This window comes from Gopherus evgoodei, chromosome 7 (assembly GCF_007399415.2).
Source record: "Gopherus evgoodei ecotype Sinaloan lineage chromosome 7, rGopEvg1_v1.p, whole genome shotgun sequence".
Lineage (NCBI taxonomy): Eukaryota > Metazoa > Chordata > Testudines > Testudinidae > Gopherus > Gopherus evgoodei.
The window spans coordinates 12,849,345-12,870,250 of NC_044328.1; the positions used below are offsets into that span (position 1 = coordinate 12,849,345).

Genomic DNA, 20,906 nt, shown 5'->3' on the forward strand with positions numbered 1-20,906 from the left:
TTATATTCTAAGACTTGGATCTGCATTTTCCTGGAATTCAAGTGTGTTTGGCTCAGGTAGTTTTGGTCAGGCCCATTTCTACATGGAACCCGTTCTCTTGAGTCAAGAAGGTGCGTATGTGTGCGCACTCACGACAAAGATGCACGTAGACCTCCTAGTGCCAGAAAAATTAAAAACAGTTTGCAAATAAACTAGTGTCACCTCATGAAGCTTCCTCAGCCACTGGCAAACATGGCACCGGTCTGTCCTGCTTGTCAGCCTGGGATATAAGATGTGATAACTCAGCAGTCTAAACCAAGGGAATAAGCTCAGGTTGCAGGAGCCTGCTTGAATAATGTAGGGTTACATTCACACAGCTTTAAAGAAGAATGCTCAGCCTTATACATACATACTCATGTTTTGCCTAGGCTTTGTTTCCTGCACATCTACCATGTTTTCTTGGTTCCTGTCCCTCCAAGTTTTCTTTTACCTGTCTCACAGAACTGGAAGGGTCATTGAGTCCAGCCCCCTGCCTTCACTAGCAGGACAAGTACTGATTTGACCCTTGATCCCTAAGTGGAGTAGGATCCTCTCAAGGATTGAGCTCACAAGCCTAGGTTTGGCAGGCCAATGCTCAAACCACTGAGCTATCCCTCCCCCCCACCACTACTACTTCTTCTACTTCTTCTTCTTCCTCTTCCCACTACTGTGAGCACTTCAACTGCTGTCACTTTGGGATAGATTTTGTCGTCATGGTTTCCTTTAATCCAAAATGGGCTTCAGTCATTTTGAAGAGCACATAACAGGTTATTTGAATGGTTGTAATATTTCTGAAAGGAAGGCCAGGGCATAATTACATTTCACAGAGAAAAGGTCCCCTTGGGAAGGTGTTTATAGCATGAGCCTGGGACATGGGAGACTGGGTTGAAGTCCCTGATATGCCACAAACTTCTTTTATCACCTTGGACATCTCACTTAGCTTCTCTGTACCTCAGTTCCCCATCTGAATAAGAGCACTTCTCATTCTCACAGGAATGTTGCAAGAACAAATAAATAAATACATTAAAGATTGAGGCACGCAGGCACTACCTGTATAGGGGCCACATAAGTATCTTAGATGGACATTTCTACTGACTCCATTTCTAGCTGTTCAGTACCATGTTATAAAGTTGGTCAAACGTTTATCCCCAGATCCAAAGTTGGAAATGTTTGGAGTGGGTTTGTTTCTAGCATTTACATTTGAAAAGTCAAATATATCCCTGTGTGGAATCCACAAAACCTTGGGGGTTGTTGCCAAGTCTACTACAAAATTCACACCCCGACCAACACAGAAGCCAGCAGCATAGATACAGTTATACCTCAGTTGTGCCTGCACAAGCTGTGTCCAGACTAGGAGGGTTTTGCCAGGGTAGCATACCCATACAGCTTAGAGTTCCTAGTGTAGACCTGGCCACATTACTGTAATTACCCACTTGTGCCCAGTCCATGCTGCAAAGAGCACTACAAACCTCAAACATTCCAGAAGAATACAATGGGCATTTTTGCATATCCACTTAATATGTTCCAGGGCTGTGGTCTTCAGTGAAAAGACTCAGTGAAAACTCTAAAACAATAAGCTCATTCAAACACAATCTCTCTTCCCCAGCTGGGAATCAATGCAAACAAATCCTGTTGTGTAAGGACAAGGGGGGAAAAAGGGGGTGGGGGGCAAAGGTGTGTGTATTTGGGGAGGGGAGGAAGCTTTCCCACTGCCAAGCTGCAACATGACAAAGAAATAAACACTGCAACATAAAGGAAGGGTGGGTCCCACAACGTTTTACAGGTATTTTACAAGGGGCAATTTTGGAGCGCTGGCTTGTTGCATTGTGGGCTGTTTCCCTTTGTTAAGTTGTTCAGTGGTACCATCCTGGGGGGTGGTGGGGAAGAAGAGGCAGGAAAGGGTGGAGGGAAGGGTGTTGTAATAATAAAACCCATTTATGCAGTATTTCATTCCAAATACATTACAGACTGTGCACACAGTGTCTCACCATCAATCCCATTTTTCTGGCTGCTAGCATGTGGAGCAAACCCCCAATGCTCATTGCACACTGTGGAGAGGATAAGGGGATATTCACATACCTAACAGTTAAAGGCATGTACAAAAATATATAACTCATCAAATTCAATTGTGGATGCCAAAAATTTTCCTGATTCTCTTCAGTGAAGCCTACGTCTGCAGAGCCCCAAGAATGATTAAAGGATTAGAAAACCTGCCTTATAGTGGTAGACTGAAATAACTCAATCTATTTATCTTAACAAACAGATGGTTAGAGATTAACTTGATCACAGTCTGTAAGTACCAACATGGAAAACAAATATTTATTAACGGGGTCGTCTGTGACATTGCACTCCATAATGTTTTATGGAAATATGCCTATGAGTGTAAATATGATATAACTGGAATATGCTTTATGCAAAAAGTCTCTTGTAAAGGTATCATTACAAAGTTTATAATCTACTGAGTGTGGTTATCCTATTTGCATGAATGTATCATTCTTGTATCTGAAACAAGGAATATGAAATACAACTCTGAGGTCCTATTGTAATTAGGTGCGCCACTTAGGAAGGAACAATCAGTTTCACACATACAGAATGGGAAGAGACTTTCTAGGAAGGAGTATGGCAGAAAGAGATCTAGGGGTAATAGTGGACCACAAGCTAAATATGAGTCAACAGTGGGATACTGTTGCAAAAAAAGCAAATGTGATTCTGGGATGCATTAACAGGTGTGTTGTAAACAAGACACGAGAAGTCATTCTTCCGCTCTACTCTGCACTGGTTAGGCCTCAGCTGGAGTATTGTGTCCAGTTCTGGGCACCGCATTTCAAGAAAGATGTGGAGAAATTGGAGAGGGTCCAGAGAAGAGCAACAAGAATAATTAAAGGTCTTGAGAACATGACCTATGAAGGAAGGCTGAAAGAATTGGGTTTATTTAGTTTGGAAAAGAGAAGACTGAGAGGGGACATGATAGCAGTTTTCAGGTATCTAAAAGGGTGTCATCAGGAGGAAGGAGAAAACGTGTTCACCTTAGCCTCTACTGATAGAACAAGAAGCAATGGGCTTAAACTGCAGCAAGGGAGATTTAGGTTGAACATTAGGAAAAAGCTCCTAACTGCCAGGGTAGTTAAACACTGGAATAAATTGCCTAGGGAGGTTCTGGAATCTCCATCTCTGGAGATATTTAAGAGTAGGTCAGATAAATGTCTATCAGGGATGGTCTAGACAGTATTTGGTCCTGCCATGAGGGCAGGGAACTGGACTCGATGACCTCTCGAGGTCCCTTCCAGTCCTAGAATCTATGAATCTATGCAAAGTGTGGGCCATGAATGGTGATTTGGAATCTTGATGGCTCCCATTAATTAGGATAATTGGTTGCAAATGGCTCTGTTTAATTGTAAGCCTTCCTGTATACAGTGTGCCAGCCAGTGGGTAATGAAGTCTTACAGTGACGTGATTATGTCACCTGGACTGGAATCCATCTCACACCTGGTGCTTTTCCAGTTAGAAGGAGGGATGGGAACCCAGACAGACAAAGGATTCCTGCCTTGTGCCAAAGCTATCAGAAGGGCTGGAACAGAACAAAGGGGGCTGTCGTGATTTCATGAGAAATCCCTGAGCTACCACCTGAGCTGGAACTATTTATTTCAGCATGAGCTTTCGCATCTGAAGAAGTGAGCTGTAGTTCACGAAAGCTCATGCTGAAATAAATTTGTTAGTCTCTAAGGTGCCACAAGTACTCCTGTTCTTTTTGTGGATACAGACTAACACGGCTGCTACTCTGAAATCTCTCTACCAGTGTTATAGAGGGCGGACAATTTATGAGTTTACTCTGTATAAGCTTTATACAGAGTAAAATGGATTTATTTGGGGTTTGGATCCCATTGGGAGCTGGGTGTTTGGGTGCTGGAGATAGGTGATCTGCTGAGCAGTTTTTGGTTAAAGTCTGCAGCTTTGGGGTCATGGACCAGACCTGGGTCTGTGTTGCAGCAGACTAGCTCAAGAAGGTCTGGCTCAACAAGGCAGTGTTCTGGAGTCCCAAACTGGCACAGAAGATGGGCTTGGAGACAATCCCAAGCAAGGCCGGCTCCAGGCACCAGCGCAGCAAGCTGGTGCTTGGGGCAGCCATGGAAAGGGGTGGCACGTCTGGGTCTTCGGTGGCAATTCAGCGGCAGGTCCCTCAGTCCCTCTTGGATGGAAGGACCGGCCACCGAATTGCTGCTGAAGAATGAAGTGGCGCAGCAGAGCAGCTGTCGAAGTGTCGCCGATCGCGGCTTCTTTTTTTCCTCCCCCCTCTTCGCTGCTTGGGGTGGCAAAAAAGCTGGATCCAGCCCTGATCTCAAGGGTCTCTGTGACCAACCCATCACAGTGGCATAGTCGAGCAGGATCTGTGCACAGTTGATTGCTTTGAGACAGATTTTAAGTGAGTTTTGAGTGTGGTGGCTGGAGAACAGACAAAGTGATTACTGGTTTGTTATTTTCTGTTTGCTTATTTCAGATAAGGGAAAGAGAGGCAGGAAAAACAGTGAAATAGGAGAGTAAAGCTCAGAACAAGCTAGAACTGCACAGGTTACAAATGGCTGAGAAGGAAAGAGAGCCAGCAAGCCCTTGACTTAAAAAGACAAAGAACTTGAGGCCCAGAAACAGGCTCAAAATGAAGCACAAAAAGCTGCCCTGGAAGAAGAAAAGGCTGCGCATCAGCAAACCTTGGACTTAGAAGACAAAAAAATTGAGGCCCAGAGACAAGCACAAATCGAGACCCAGAAGCGTGAACTGGCTGTAATGGAGTGCAAGAGGTGCACAGAGATACTGCATTCGCCCTGGGCCGTGTGTCCAAGACTCCAGCAGTAAGTTCAAGAGGAGGGTGTGATGTTGCATTCCGTAAATGTTTTATGGAAATATGTTTGAGTGTAAATATGATATAACTGGAATATGCTTCATGCAAAAGGTCTCTTGTAAGGTATCATTACAAAGCTTATAATCTACTGAGTGTGTTCATTCTATTTGTATGAATGTATCATTCTTGTATCTGAAACTAGGAATATGAAATATAACTCTGAGATCCTACTGAAATTAAGCAAAGGAGGCAGGAGGAGGGATAGCTCAGTGGTTTGAGTGCTGGCTTGCTAAACCCCCCATTGTGAGCTCAATCCTTGAGGAGGCCATCTGGGGATTCACCTTGCTTTGAGCAGGGGGTTGGACTAGATGATCTCCTGAGGTCCCTTCCAACCCTGATATTCTATGAAAGTTGGGACATTAATGGTGGTTGGAATCTTGATACCTCCCATTAACTAGGATATTGATTGTAAATGCTCCTGTTTAATTGTAAGCCTTCCTGTACACGTGTGCCAGGAAGTGGATAATGAAGTCTTATAGTGACATGTGATCATCTCACCTGAACTGGAATCCATTTTAACTCTAGTTCAGAGGTTGCCAATTAGATCAAGTTAACTAACAACTACAAACATCATTGGCTGAGTTCTAGATTACTAGACAAGATGCAATACATCAAACACTACCCACCAATCTACCAGGTAGTATAGACATACCCTCCAAGTGATCATGGTGCCACTAGATAGGACAGAACACTGCAACCAGGTGTGTGGGTAAACCAGGTCGGTTAAACCTCATTTAAAATGGGCATGACCACCACAGCTTTGGTGCAGCTACTTCCATTCTAATAAAATCTTGTTGCTGTCACACTAACAAGTATCAATTAAATCAAAAGTCAGGCTGGAACTTGTTGATTGAGCACAAAATTCCCTGTTAAAAATCACTAAAACAGCCTGAGGGGGCCCAGTGAATAAAGCAACTGCCACTTCTGTTCCACAGCACAAGCATTTATAGGCTTTCCTTGCAGAGAACAGATCAGCTCCATCTTCCAGAGATGGGAGTCTTGTATGGGAGCAGGATCAGACCCTAAATGCTCACTAGTTTAGGGCATTCCCCCAGAAGGGAATGGTTGGAGCTGACCAAGTTATGTTTTGCCCAAGGCTTGGTCTACATTTATCCTGGCATAGCTATGTCATTCAGGGATATGGCTTTTTCCACACACCTGACTGGCACAGCTATGCCAGGATTACTCTCAAGTGTGGGTGCAGCTATCCTGATGGAAAGGGGCTTTTAATCAATGTAGCTAATGTTATTCAGGGAGGTAGCATTCCTGCACTGACAGGCCCCTTCTGGCAGTAGACTGTGTCTACACTACAGGGCTCTCTCTGCACAGGAAGCTCCGTAGCTGGCATAAATTGATGTAGCTGCAGGCTGATTTTTACCAGCTGAGAGTCTTGCCTGTGATTGTCCTTTCCTAAATAGGGACAGTCAGCAGGTGTGCATAGGCTGCAAAGAATTTTAAAACAGGCCACCCTAAGGGTCAGGTTGATTTTTATCTTTGCTCTCTTCAGCTATCCCTGGATGATGTTAGCCAAGGGGGTTCACTGGTTTTTCAGTGTCTGAGGAGCCCCATTTGTGCCCTGCAGCTTTTCCCACAGATGTAATCTTGGAGGAGACGTTGTTGTTGGCTAGACTGTTGTGCCCTTTCTTTCCTCCCTTGTGGCTTCTGTCTCAGGAGCAGGTCTGTTCTCCTCAAAGCGAGCTACACCGGCATCAGTCCCTAGAAACCCATTGACCGCGGTGCATTTACACCAACATAGCAGATCAGATTCTGGTTCCACATGTTACAGTCCACTGACTCAGCAACCCAGAGCATTCATTACAAAAACAACCCACTCAGCTCAATAGCAGAACAAAACACTTATTTGGAGACCAGCTGCTATTTCCCCTCCAGCAGCTTGTCCTAAAATAATGCAACTCGTGTGGATGTACTCTGAATGCCCCCCACGCGCACAGTGGGGGCAGGTGGGAGTCCTTTCCGCTGCAGAAGCGAAAGGAGGGCAGGTCAGCTTTGCTCACGCTTTACCAGGGCTGAGGCTGGGAATTTTAGCACATCCATGGGGTTCGCTTTCTGGGGCCAAGTTCCATTTGTACGGGTCCGTGCCTCGGATCGAGTCCTGGGCTGTGCATTTCTCCAGCCAGCGCTGCACTGGATTAGTAACTCACACACGACCAAGTCAACCGGCGTCTTTCCACTGGCTTCCCTGGCCAGCGACCACCCTTCACAACTGGCTTAAGCCCGACCCGCCTCTCTTCCTAGATCACCTGAAACAGAGCAGAGCTTGCCCAGGGACTGCAATTAGCTTTAATCTCCCAGTCCCAGCAGCAGCAGCATCATGCAGGGGCGCGGAGGGAGGATTTGGCTCGGAAGCAGGAAATCTGCTCAGTTCCCCGCTTGTTGCCTGGGTCTGCGCCTGTCTGCACTTGCTGCTGTTCCCATTTCGGCTGGACGCCGCCCCACTGCTCCCAAAGCAACAACGCGCCCACCTGAACCCGCCCGGCCCGGCCAGGGGAACTCCGGCTCCCTGGCGCTTCCTCCAGCCCCGCATTGGCTTTTTGGGCTTCAGTTTTGCCCTATCCCTGAATTCCCCTCGTTTCCTGTTAATCATCAGCCATCCCAGGAAAGCCCCGCGGCTCTCAGGGCGAGCATCCAACGGAGCCAAGCGGAGGAGCCCTGGAGGGACGCCCCCAAACTGAGCCAGCTCTGAAAACGTGCCCACGGCGATACTCGGCAGGGTGTCTAGCCCTGCCTCCCCCCGTCTTTTTCCGAGGATCCTGAAACTGCCGGGGCGGGGGGGACAAAAAACCCAGATCAACCCAAACACGCGCCGCTGCTGGGGCGAGTTATTCAGTGCAGAAGCCCGAGCTGCAATTTCCAGCCGAATCCCTCAGCCGATCATCTGTCTGCTCCAGCGCTCAGAATCCCCAGCGGAAACCCATCAGCCGCCAGTGAGACAAGCTGGGAAGGCACTGAAATTGAAAGAAAACTGGGATCGGCTCCCCAAAGCCCTTTAAACCCATGTGGGGGGAAAGAGATCCCTTTGCAGGCGTGTTTCCCACACAAAACCTCTCCGCTCCCACCCACGCGCTAGCCCTACCCACCCAGGAATAATAAGCACCATCCCTAGCTTACCTTTAAATTTTTCCATCTGGTTTGTAGGCAGATCCAGACAAGGGCTCGGGTTTTTTGCAGGGGCTCGGTTGTTTCAGCCTCCCAGCTGCCCAAGGATTCCCCCACGAGAAGGCGACCGCTTTCCCACCAATCCAGTGATGTATTTCTCTGTCCTAAAGCCACTTCTCAGCCTCTTATTCCGGCTCCAGTCAGTTTCCCTCGCTCCCCTCTCTGAACGCTCCTCCCTGTGAGATCACACAGCAGCTGTGCCCACTGGTGCTAGAGTAGCTAGTTGCAAAGTTGACTGCAACTCCAGCAGGCGTGTGTCTGAAAGGGGCTGCGTGTCAGAACTCCCCGGTAGCCGTCCCCGAGTCCGTCACAGCTGCTGCTACAGCACCAGGGGGGAACAGATCTAAGCAAAACTGAGCTACCTTTAAAAACAAGCAACAAACCTAGGACAATAGGTGGTTCCTTTCCCATTACTGTCAAGAGGGTGGGGGAAATCAGGGCTTGGAAAACAGCAAGCTTCGAGTATTATGAACAGTTCCTCTGCCAGAGCAAGAGGCACAGCTAATGACTATTGCTGAAATGTGGTGCCCAAATGAAGGACCAAACTGTTTTATTTCTGTGAAAGTAGCAAAGAGTCCTGTGGCACCTTAAAGACTAACAGACGTATTGGAGCATGAGCTTTCGTGGGTGAATACTCACTTTGCCGGATCCACTGTTGTATTTCTGTGGACAGTTCCACATAGGAGGGCAGTGGGAGCCCAGAGCTGAGGGAACCTCCTGCAAGGGCTTGGAGAGATGTTCCAAGGCACTGCATTTAGCCGTATGGAGTGGAAATCCATCAACCTCATGAAGAAACTTGCACAAATACGGACAGATATCATCTTCCTTTCCAAATGCAAACGGATGGACATCATAGCAAATGGACTAAAGGTAAAAAATCCACTGCTATCTACATACTACACAGACCACAGTGAGAGATTATGCCATACTCTGTCAAAGAAACTGAGGAACCACCTGATCAGCATCCTATACAGCAAACAGGAAAACATCAAAAAAGAGCTCTCCAACCTGGAGACTCTCATTAATAACCAAACTTCCATACAAACGGTCTTCACTAGAATAAGACAGGAGATCTACATTACTCACTTCACCACTCTACAAAGGAAAAAGGACTGTAAGCTGTCTAAACTCCTACCTGCCTCATGGGGCCACAACCGTGGTACCCCCAACCCACCCAGCAATATCGTCAATCTATCCAACTACACACTCAGCCCAGAAGAAAAGTCTGTCCTATCTCGGGGACTCTCTTTCTGCCCTGCCACTCCCACCAACATGATACAGTTCTGCGGCGATCTGGAAGCCTACTTTCGCCATCTCCAATTCAAAGAATACTTTCAGGACAACACTGAACAGCGCACTGATACACAGGTACCCTCCCACTAACAGCACAAGAAGAAGAACTCCACATGGACTCCTCCTGAAGGTCGAAACGACAATCTGGACCTCTACATTGAATGCTTCCGCCGACGTGCACAGGCAGAAATTGTGGAAAAACAACATCGCTTGCCTCATAACCTAAGTCGTGCAGAACGCAATGCCATCCACAGCCTCAGAAACCACCCAGACATTATCATCAAAGAGGCTGATAAAGGAGGTGCTGTTGTCATCATGAAGAGGTCTGACTACCAAAAGCAGGCTGCCAGACAACTCTCCAACACCAAATTCTACAGGCCACTTCCCTCAGATCCCACTGAGGAATACACTAAGAAACTGCAACATCTACTCAGGACACTCCCTACACTTACACCGGAACAAATCAACATACCCTTAGAGCCCCGACCAGGTTATTCTATCTACTACCCAAGATCCACAAACCCGGCAATCCTGGACGCCCCATCATCTCGGGCATTGGCATTTTCACTGAAGGACTGTCTGGATATGTGGACTCTCTACTCAGACCCTATGCCACCAGCACTCCTAGCTATCTCCGTGACACCACTGATTTCCTGAGGAAACTACAATACATTGGTGACCTTCCAGAAAACACCATCCTAGCCACCATGGATGTAGAGGCTCTCTACACGAACATCCCACACACAGATGGAATACAAGCTGTCAGGAACAGTATCCCTGATGATGCCACAGCACAACTGGCTGCTGAGCTCTGTGCCTTTATCCTCACACACAACTATTTCAAATTTGATGACAATATATATCTCCAGATCAGTGGTACCGCTATGGGCACCCGCATGGCCCCACAATATGCCAATATTTTTATGGCCGACCTGGAACAATGCCTCCTCAGCTCTCGTCCACTCACGCCCCTTCTCTACCTATGCTACATTGATGACATCTTCATCATCTGGACCCATGGGAAGGAGACTCTGGAAAAATTCCACCACAATTTCAACAGCTTCCACCCCACCATCAACCTCAGCCTGGACCAATCTACATGGGAGGTCCACTTCCTAGACACCACGGTGCAAATAAGTGATGGTCACATTACCACCACCCTATACCGAAAACCTACCGACCGCTATGCCTACCTTCATGCCTCCAGCTTCCATCCCGGGCACATCACACGATCCATCGTCTACAGCCAAGCACTGAGGTACAACCGCATCTGCTCTAACCCCTCAGACAGAGACCAACACCTACAAAATCTTCACCAAGCATTCTCAAAACTACAATACCTGCAGGAGGAAATAAGGAAACAGATCAACAGAGCCAGACATGTACCCAGAAGCCTCCTACTGCAAGACAAACCCAAGAAAGAAACCAACAGGACTCCACTGGCCATCACATACAGTCCCCAGCTAAAACCCCTCCAATGCATCATCAGGGATCTACAACCCATCCTGGACAATGATCCCACACTTTCACAGGCCTTGGGTGGCAGGCCAGTCCTCGCCCACAGGCAACCTGCCAACCTGAAACATATTCTCACCAGTAACTGCACACTGCACCATAGGAACTCTAGCTCAGGAACCAATCCATGCAACAAACCTCGATGCCAACTCTGCCCACATATCTAGACCAGTGACACCATCACAGGACCTAACCAGATCGGCCATACCATCACTGGTTCATTCACCTGCACTTCCACCAATGTAATATATGCCATCATATGCCAGCAATGCTCCTCTGCTATGTACATCGGCCAAACTGGACAGTCGCAACGGAAAAAGATAAATGGATACAAATCAGATATTAGGAATGGCAATATACAAAAACCTATAGGAGAACACTTCAACCTCCCTGGCCACACTATAGCAGACCTTAAGGTGGCCATCCTGCAGCAAAAAAAACTTCAGGACCAGACTTCAAAGAGAAACTGCTGAGCTTCAGTTCATCTGCAAATTTGACACCATCATTTTAGGATTAAACAAAGACTGTGAATGGCTTGCCAATTACAAAACCAGTTTCTCCTCTCTTGGTTTTCACACCTCAGCTGCTAGAACAGGGCCTCATCCTCCCTGATTGAACTACCTTATTATCTCTAGCTTGCCTGCATATATATACCTGCCCCTGGAAATTTCCACTACATGCATCTGACAAAGTGGATATTCATCCACGAAAGCTCATGCTCCAAAATGTCTGTTAGTCTATAAGGTGCCACAGGATTCTTTGCTGCTGTTCCAAGTTTGTGTACTTGTGCTACAGCTAACTTTTATGTTTTTTAAAGCCCCCAATTTACCAGTAGATAATTCCTCTGTACTTTTAAACTGCATCATCTTTCTGCTCTTAGTGATAAATCCTCTCATACGGTCAGCTTAAAAATTATAGGAGCAGTTCCTGCTTTCCTGGAAATGTGCTTATCATTTACTTCCATCTATAAAATGGAGATAATGATACTGACTTATTTGTACAGGGCTTTGGGACCTTCTAAGCTGAAAGTTACTGTATAAAAGAATGACAATATTATTCTGAGAGGGGATTTGGTTTTATTTTATTTTTCCTTACTTGTGTTATAATATCACCAAGAGAAGCAGCATGATCCAGTAGATAGGGAACTGGACTGGGAGTCAGGAGATCTGGGTTCTGTGCTCAACTCTGTCCCAGAGCTGCTGGTGTTACCTTGGCCAATTCACTTGTCACTTCACCAGTTTCCCCATCAGTGCTGTCAAATTAGCTTGTCCACAGGAACAACAGGGAGTCTGGTGGCACCTTAATGACTAACAGGTTTATTTGGGCATAAGCTTTCATGGATAAAAAGGCACTTTGTCAGATGCAGGCATTACCTCTCGAGGTCCCTTCCAGTCCTAGAGTCTATGAGTCTATTATATACTGACACATGAAGAGAAGGGAGTTACCGCACAAGTGGAGAACCAGTGTTGATAGGGCCAATTCAATCAGGGTGGATCTAGTCCACTCCTAATAATTGATGAGGCGGTGTCAATTCCAGGAGGGGCAAAGCTGCTTTTGTAGTTAACCAGCCACGCCCAGTCCCTGTTCAAGCCCAAATTAAATGGTGGCATATATAACGTTAGTAGCCATACAGCTGAATGAGCCCCTGTTGATGTGGTTGGGTCCTCTGGTGGTGTCACTAGAGTAGATATGGGGACAGAGTTAGCAACGGGGTTTGTTACAGGAATTGGTCCCTGGGTTAGTGTTTCTGTGGTGTGGTGTGGTGAGTATATGTTTCAGGTTGGGGGCTGTCTGTCAGCGAGGACTGGCCTTCCTCTCAAGGTCTGTGAGAGTGAGGGATCCTTTTCCAGGATAGGTTGTAGATCGATGATGATGTGCTGGAGAGGTTTTAGCTGGGGGCTGTACGTAATGGCCAGTGGTGTTCTGTTATTTTCTTTGTTGGGCCTGTAGTATACTACTGTAGTTAGTCTTTAAGGTGCCACCAGACTCCTTGCTGTTTTTATGGATACAGACTAACATGGCTACCCCGATATTTGACACCTGTCCATAGGCTGTCCCAAACCTAAAGGCCCACCCCCTTGTCTGAGGGGGAGGAGCCACTGAGCCAGAAGGCAAGCGATTGCCACAGAGAACAACAAATACAATAAAATAGAAAACAGGGATGAGATCGAGAATCAATGGGCCAGAACAAGGAATCCAGAGAGGGATGCAGGCAGAGCAGAGGACCCCTGACTGCACCTCAATAGAGTCCATAAGTAATTTGCTCAAGGTCACACAGGGAGTGTGTCAGAGCCAAATTTTGAACCCAGCTCTCCTGAGTGCCAACCCAGTGCTTTAGACAAGAGACGTAGGGTCTTGTCCCAGCTCTGCCACTGATTTGCTGCTGTGACCGTGGCCAACTCACTTCACCTCTGGGCCTCCATTTCCCTGTCAGTCTTGTCTAATTAGACTGTAAGTTCTTCAGGGCAGAGACTCTCACTGTATTTGTATGTTGTCCCTTGTCCGGAGGAGCCCTGATCTCATTTGGGGCTTCTGTTGTTGGGCTCCACTACCATTTTAGATACCTGGCTTTCCCCATGATTTATATATTCATTGGCTGGGCTCGCAAAACTCTATGCTCAACTTGATGGCATTTCTCTGAGTGATACAGTAACTTCTGAACACTGCTTCTGATCAGTTCCAAAATATCAGGGAACATTCCAGGCATCCATGACCCAGACCCTTTTATTGTGATTGAGGAAAGAAAAAAAGGAAAGGAAAAGAAAAAAAAAAGAAAAGAAAACCTGAAAGGGAGGGAAATGGGCGACTCATTGAGCCCCTGGCAGCTGGTTAGCAGAGCTGCCAGTTTCAACCCACTCTGCAAATGGTGCTTGATGGCAACCATTAACACATTCCAGCATAACAATACCTCTCATTTTAGCTCCGTCCATTCTCCCAACACAGTTTAACTTGGCTGACACCTTGAAGGAGAAAGAAAGGAGAATAAGAATGGTGAAGGTGAAGGGAGAAATGGGTGGGCACAAAACTCCTGAAAGGGGCGTGGGGGTAAGGAATGGGACCACACAGAGTTCCTGCAAGGGGTGGGGAGAATGGAGAGGTCACAGTCAGGACCTCTGATGGGGAGAGAAAACAGCCTGGTATGTGGGGAAATGGGCACAGGGGAAAGGTGGGTATGGGACTGCACATAGAGGCCCTGGCATGTGTGGAGGAGAATGAGGCATTGTGGCAGAGAAGAAATGGAAGGCACACAGAACTCCTGGCATGCTGGGGGATGGCAGTTCTCACAGAACCCCTGGGGGTGGGAAGAGAATGTCAGTGGGGATCACAGTGAGCCCCAGACATAAGGAAGGAGGGGAGGAGCTGCTGAAATAGAGGGGGATGAGGGTGGGAATAGAGGAGTGCAAGGAGCCCCTGGTCTGTGCAATATGCTCAGCCTACAGAAGTTACAAAACCTGCACCCCTCTACCACAAAATAAGTAGACCAATAAAAAGGCAGGTATAGCTGACGCGGAGGACCACTGGACAGGAGAGAGGCAAATAAGAGGTGCCATGATAAAAGTAATAGATGGTCTAGAGAAGGGAAAGAAGAGTCGTCTGTTCTCTCTGTCTCATAAGAGCAAAGGGACAGTCAATGAAACTGAAAAGTAGCCAATTCAAAACTGATGGAAGGAAATACTTTTCCACTCAGGGAGCAATTAGCCAGTGGAACTCACTGGCACAGGATGTCACTGTGGCCAAGAGGAGTCAAAGAGGAATTGGATTGTTTATATGGATAACAAGAAGAATACCCAGAGTTACAACAGTTAATGCTAACAAAGACGTTTGCAAGGGATAAAAGCCTCCTGCTTTAGGACTCAAACCAGCCTCTCACTATTAGGGAATAAGTTAAGCATGTAATGGGGAGGCAGGGGGAAGATTACCTCTCACCTGCCAAGTGTAGGATTTTTACAAGATGTGCCTCAGAGGAATATCTGTGGAGACAGGAACGGTGTTTCTGATCCATTCCACCAGTTCCCACATTCTTCTGCAAAAAAAATAAAAATAAATATTGCCACGAGGCAAAATTGCTACATATGAGAGCTGAAAAATAAAATAGTAAAATATGCTGTCTAGCACATCGGTGTCTCTAACAGACTAGCAGGACTTAGCCCTTCTGTGTTAAGTGCTTAGATAATCATTCCTGCCACAGAGGGCTCACATTATATCTATACTCTCTGCTATACTACGTAAGGGTCCAACACTCCATCTTTCACTACAGTCATGCCTTGCACTCAGCCCCCAGAAGCTCCCGTTGTGACCCACTGGACAGATTTTCAGGAAGGAACAGTAGCCACTGACCTGATCTCTTTCAAAGATACGGACACTTACCTTGCTGCATGAATGGGAGCTGAGCTCTTTCAAATACAGTCCAAATGTCTTCCATGAATAACCTGAATTAAGCTTCACAGCACCTATTTGAGGGAGTATTCTCATCCCTGTTTTACAGATGAGACACAGTGTGATGAGGGAAAAGGACTTGCCTAACACCAAGTAGGAAGGCAAATCGGGGAATAGAATCTTCATATCCTGTTATACCATAAGATCATCCATGTCTTTGGGCCTCAAGTCAGAGGCAGCTTTGGGATGTGTAAGTGCCACATATACAAGCAAGATCTATGCCTCTGTTCAATGTACTTGTTACTTTATTTGGAAGATGTGAACAAGCTCATGCAGCACTAAGGGGACAGAAATTGGACCTGTCTCTTGAGCAGGCATAGAACTGGCACCGCTGGCATGGAGCTGGTGCTTATGCCACTCCATGATGCCCCTAATATAGGCCATCCTAATCTATACCTGAGCTGGGACAAAACCACAGAGAATCAGAGAGACACAATCAGCTCCCTTTCCCTGCTGCATCAACAGAGCTGGAATATGGTCTGGGATATTGTTTACCTACACATCAGTGTGAGAGCAAGGCTGGCTACATAATTCTGGGAGGCTCAATCCAGCAAGAAAATAGGAAGCCTGAATCTGCAGAGAGAAACTGCTTTGATTCTGGTTCTTCCAGGTTTTCATAAAGTTGTGTCTAACCTGGCTAAGGACTGGAGTAGAATCGCATGGGATTCTAACCCAGCACAAACCACAAATCCCCAGACCATGGGGATTTAGGGGTGAGGGGAGGTGAGTGGAAGTTAGTTTTCCTAATTAATTTATCCCAGCTGTCTAGCAGTTTTGTGTAGTACAGACAGGAAGTGTTCTCTGTTGCTTTTGCCCACCCTTGTTTTCTCTCTTCTCTCAGATTTGATATTTGGGCTGGTGAGGAGCAGTCTCCGATGTCAGCAAGACTGAGGAAATCCAGACAAAAGCCATCACCGGCTCAGAAACGGCCTGAATTTAGGAGGGCCTTCTTCAAGCAATGCATAGGCTTTCACACAGCAGGGAGACGCATCTCAGAGCTGTTCAGAATTGGTTCAGGAAACTCTGTTGAGCCACACAGAACCCATCTTCCCCCCTTTTCTCAAGTCGTATCTTTGCCTAGATCCACTAGTTTAATATGCAGACTTTTTCTAGAGCAATATGCCATTATTCGATCCTTACTCCAACTTCCAGAATCTACTGACCTAATCCTGATCCTGCAAATGCTTAAGGAACTTGCTTATTCTAAAACAGGAGTAGTCCCACTGGAATCTAGTGCTAGTTATATGCATAAAACTAATCACCAAGCTGTGTTTGCAAAATCAGGAGAATCCTGGAGACCTCTGCTGTCTGAAAACATGAATCTGAGTCTGTGTTACCTACTGTCCCTCTTCACTTCTCCTCATGACTGTGATTAAGACTCTTTGGAATCCAAAGATTGCTGGCCAGTCCCAGAACAATTGAGATTAATTAGTGACCATGACAGAGGAACGATTGAAGAAGCAATATGGGCAGCAGAATAACTTGTTCTTCCTGTCTTTCCCCTTTCTTCTGCCAAGGAAGTATCTACCTTAAACACATAGTGCTCCTATATGAAGACTATGTGAGAGACCTACCTTGTTCTTTGGAGTCTAAGGGCATGGCTACACTGGAAACTTCAAAGCGCTGTCGTGGGAAAGCTCCCGCGGCAGCGCTTTGAAGTCCAAGTGTGGTCACGCGCGAGAGCTGGGAGAGAGCTCTCCCAGCGTTCCTGGTAATCCAACTCCATGAGGGGATTGGCTCCGAGCACTTGGAGCCTGTTTACACTAGTACTTTAAAACACTCATACTTGCTGCACTCAGGGGAGTGATTTTTCACACTCTTAAGCCAGCAAGTTAGAGCCCTATAGAAGCGCAGCCAAGCCCTAATAAAACTAGAAATTACTAGTGCTGGCAATTAATCGCAGTAAACTCACACAATTAACTCAAAAACATTACTCCCAATTCATCGCAGTTTTAATCACACTGTTAAACAATAGAATACCAATAGAAATTAACTATTTTGGGATGTTTTTCTACATTTTCAAACATATTGATGTAATTTATAACACAGAATACAAAGTGTACAGTGCTCACTTTATATTATTATTTTTGTTACAAATATTTGTGCTGTTAAAAAAAAAAAAGCAATAGTATTTTCCAGTTCACCTCATATAAGTACCATAATGCAATCTCTTTATTGTGAAAGTGCAACTTACAAAGGTAGATTTTTATTTTTGGTTATATAACTGCACTCAAAAACAAAATGATGTAAAACTTTAGAGCCTACAAGTACACTCAGTCCTACTTCTTATCAGGGTGGACAAAAATCAATGATTAAAAAAAAAATTTAAATCAGATTTTTAAAATTTAAATCGGATTTTTTTGTATAAAATGCTTTTTGAGGGAAAAACCTATCTAAAGATAGGAGTACTTGTGGCACCTTAGAGACTAACAAATTTATTTGAGCATAAGCTTTAGTGGGGCTACAGCCCACTTCTTCAGATGCATAGAATGGAACATATAGTAAGGAGATATATATACACATACAAAACATGAAAAGGTGGAAGTAACCATATCAACTCTAAGAGGCTAATTAATTAAGATGAGCAATTTTCAGCAGGAGAAAAAAAATCTTTTGTAGTGATAATCAAGATAGCCCATTTCAGACAGTTGACAAGAGGTGTGAGGATACTTAACATGGGAAAACAGATTCAATCTGTGTAATGACTCAGCCATTCTCAGTCTCTATTCAAGCCTAAATTAATGGTATATAGTTTGCATATTAATTCAAGCTCAGGAGTTTCTCACTGGAGTCTGTGTTTGAAGCTTTTCGGTTGCAAAATTGCCACCTTTAAGTCTGTTACTGAGTGACCGGAGAGGTTGAAGTGTTCTCCTACTGGTTTTTGAATGTTGTGATTCCTGATGTCAGATTTGTGTCCATTTATTCTTTTGCGTAGAGACTGTCTGGTTTGGCCAATGTACATGGCAGTGGGGCATTGCTGGCACATGATGGGGTATATCACATTGGTAGATCTATCTCTTAGAGTTGATATGGCTACTTCCACCTTTTCATGTTCTGTATGTATATATATCTCCTTACTATATGTTCCATTCTATGCATCTGAAGAAGTGGGCTGTAGCTCATGAAAGCTTATGCTCAAATAAATTCGTTAGTCTCTAAGGTGCCACAAGTACTCCTGTTCTTTTTGGGTCTACAGACTAACATGGCTGCTACTCTGAAACCTATCTAAAGATAGTTTTCATTAAGATACATTATAGCTCAAAGATATCTCATGGAATAGGGATTGTAAATTCTAATTCTATAGTATGAGACAATATATTCATGTAATGTTTAAGAAAAGTTTTGTAAATTAGTTCCAATAGTTTCTGGATTAGGGACCCAATCTTATGGGGTTCCAGGGGCTTCTGTATAGATTATTTAGGTTAATCTTTCTATCTACGCAATGGGACTCAGTCTAGAATATACCATCAGAGATGCTTAGTTTTTCAGTTCTCAAACTGTGGATTTGTATCTCCAGAGATAACATGCTTATCTCTTAATAGGCAGCAGGTTTAATTAATAGACAGCAGGTTTAAAATAAATACAAGGAAGTTCTTCATGCAGCGCACAGTTAACTGGTGGAACTCCTTACCTGAGGAGGTTGTGAAGGCTAGGACTATAACAGCATTTAAAGGAGAACTGGATAAATTCATGGTGGTTAAGTCCATTAATGGCTATTAGCCAGGATGGGAAGGGAATGGTGTCCCTAGACTCTGTTTGTCAGAGGGTGGAGCTGGATGGCAGGAGAGAGATCACTTGATCATTGCCTGTTAGATCCACTCCCTCTGGGGCACCTAGCATTGGCCACTGTCAGTAGACAGGATACTGGGCTAGATGGACCTTGGTCTGACCTGGTAAGGCCATTCTTATGTTCTTAACAGCAAAAAGGTTTTTAAATAAATATAATATATAGAGTTGAGAAACAACAGACCTCAACCCTATTGTCCCTCTGCAAATTTGTGTACACAGAATCAATACCTATCCTCTCTCTAAAAGTGCAAAGTTTCAAAAAGTTCAGTGAATAGAAGATTGTTGGGGCAGAATAGTTCGGGACAAGGAAAAGTCTGGAGATAAATGTGAGAAGGGAGGGACCGGCAGTAGAAACAAAAGTGAAACTATTTGAGCAGCATATTCCAGAAGTCTTGAGGTCTTTCTGAATGCAGCCTTAATTGATTTGAGATCTACCATACCATTCTCTCCCTAGAAGGGAAAACCTATAATGGCAGCAGGCCATAAAAGAGACCCAGTTTGGGTCGCAGCTATCTCATCTAACTCTGGAGTCGTGAAGAATATGTATTAAGGTTATAGCAACCAACAAGAATGCACTTTTATGTAGAAATCCATGATTAAATCGAGTCTTCCTGACTAGTGATTTAAATCATGATTGAAATCAATTTGATTTAAATAAAATCCATCCTCCTTCTTATTCAGCCAATTGCTAAGATTGTTTACATTTATGGGAGATAATGGTGCCGGCTCCTTATTTACAATGTCACCTGAAAGTGAGAACAGGCATTCACATGGCACTTTTATAGCCGGCATTGCCAGGTATTTACAGATATTTACATGCCAGATACGCTAAACATTTGTATGCCCCTTCATGCTTCGGCTACCATTCCAGACGACATGCTTCCATGCTGGTGACACTCATTTAAAAAAAAAAATGCATTAATTAAATTTTGACTGAACTCCTTGGAGGAGAATAGTATGTGTCCTGCCACATTCTGTCATATTTTTCATGTTATAGCAGTCTCAGATGATGACCCAGCACATGGTGTTCATTTTAAGAACACTTTCATGGCAGATTTGACAAAACGCGAAGAAGATACCGATGTGAGATTTCTAAAGATAACAACAGCACTCAACCCAAGGTTTAAGAATCTGAAGTGCCTTCCAAAATCTGAGAGGGATGAGGTGTGGAGCATGCTTTCAGAAGTCTTAAAAAAGAGCAATATTCAAGATTCAGAAACTGCAGAACCTGAACCATCAAAAAAGAAAATCAACCTTCTGTTGGTGGCATCTGACTCAGATGATGAAAATGAAGATGCGTCTTTCTGCACTACTTTGGATCATTATCAAGCAGAACCTGTCATAAGCATGAATGCATGTCCTCTGGAATAGTGGTTGAAGACGAAGGGACATATGAGTCTTTAGTGCATCTGGCATGTAAATATCTTGCAACGCCAGCTACAACGGTGCCATGCAATTTCTGTTCTCACTTTCAGGTGACATTGTAAACAAGAAGCAGGCAGCATTATTTCCTGCAAATTTAAACAAACTTGTTTGTCTGAGTGACTGGCTGAACAAGATGTAGGACCGAGTGGACTTGCAGGTTCTAAAGTTCTACATTGTTTTGTTTTCGAATGCAGTTATTTTTTGAACATAATTCTACATTTGTAAATTCAACTTTCATGATAAAGAGATTGCATTACAGTACTTGTATGAGGTGAATTAAAAAATACTATTGCTTTTGGTTTTTACAGCACAAATATTTGTAATTAAAAATATAAAGTGAGCACTGTACACTTTGTAT

The 20,906-nt window shown here is 44.9% G+C and overlaps 1 protein-coding gene across 3 annotated transcripts in view; it reads right to left on the bottom strand.

The window, feature by feature from the left end:
- The window catches only part of AFAP1L2 (actin filament associated protein 1 like 2), a 116,262-nt gene extending 107,933 nt beyond the window's left edge, over positions 1-8,329 (bottom strand). For 2 of the 3 annotated variants that reach the window (XM_030570409.1, XM_030570406.1), the window contains exon 1: positions 8,042-8,329. In XM_030570409.1, coding sequence (XP_030426269.1) covers positions 8,042-8,057 — 16 coding nt within the window. In that variant the 5' untranslated portion in view covers positions 8,058-8,329. The remainder of the gene's footprint in view (positions 1-8,041) is intronic. The other variant, XM_030570407.1, reaches the window with a different exon arrangement.
- Between the last annotated feature and the right edge of the window lie 12,577 nt (positions 8,330-20,906).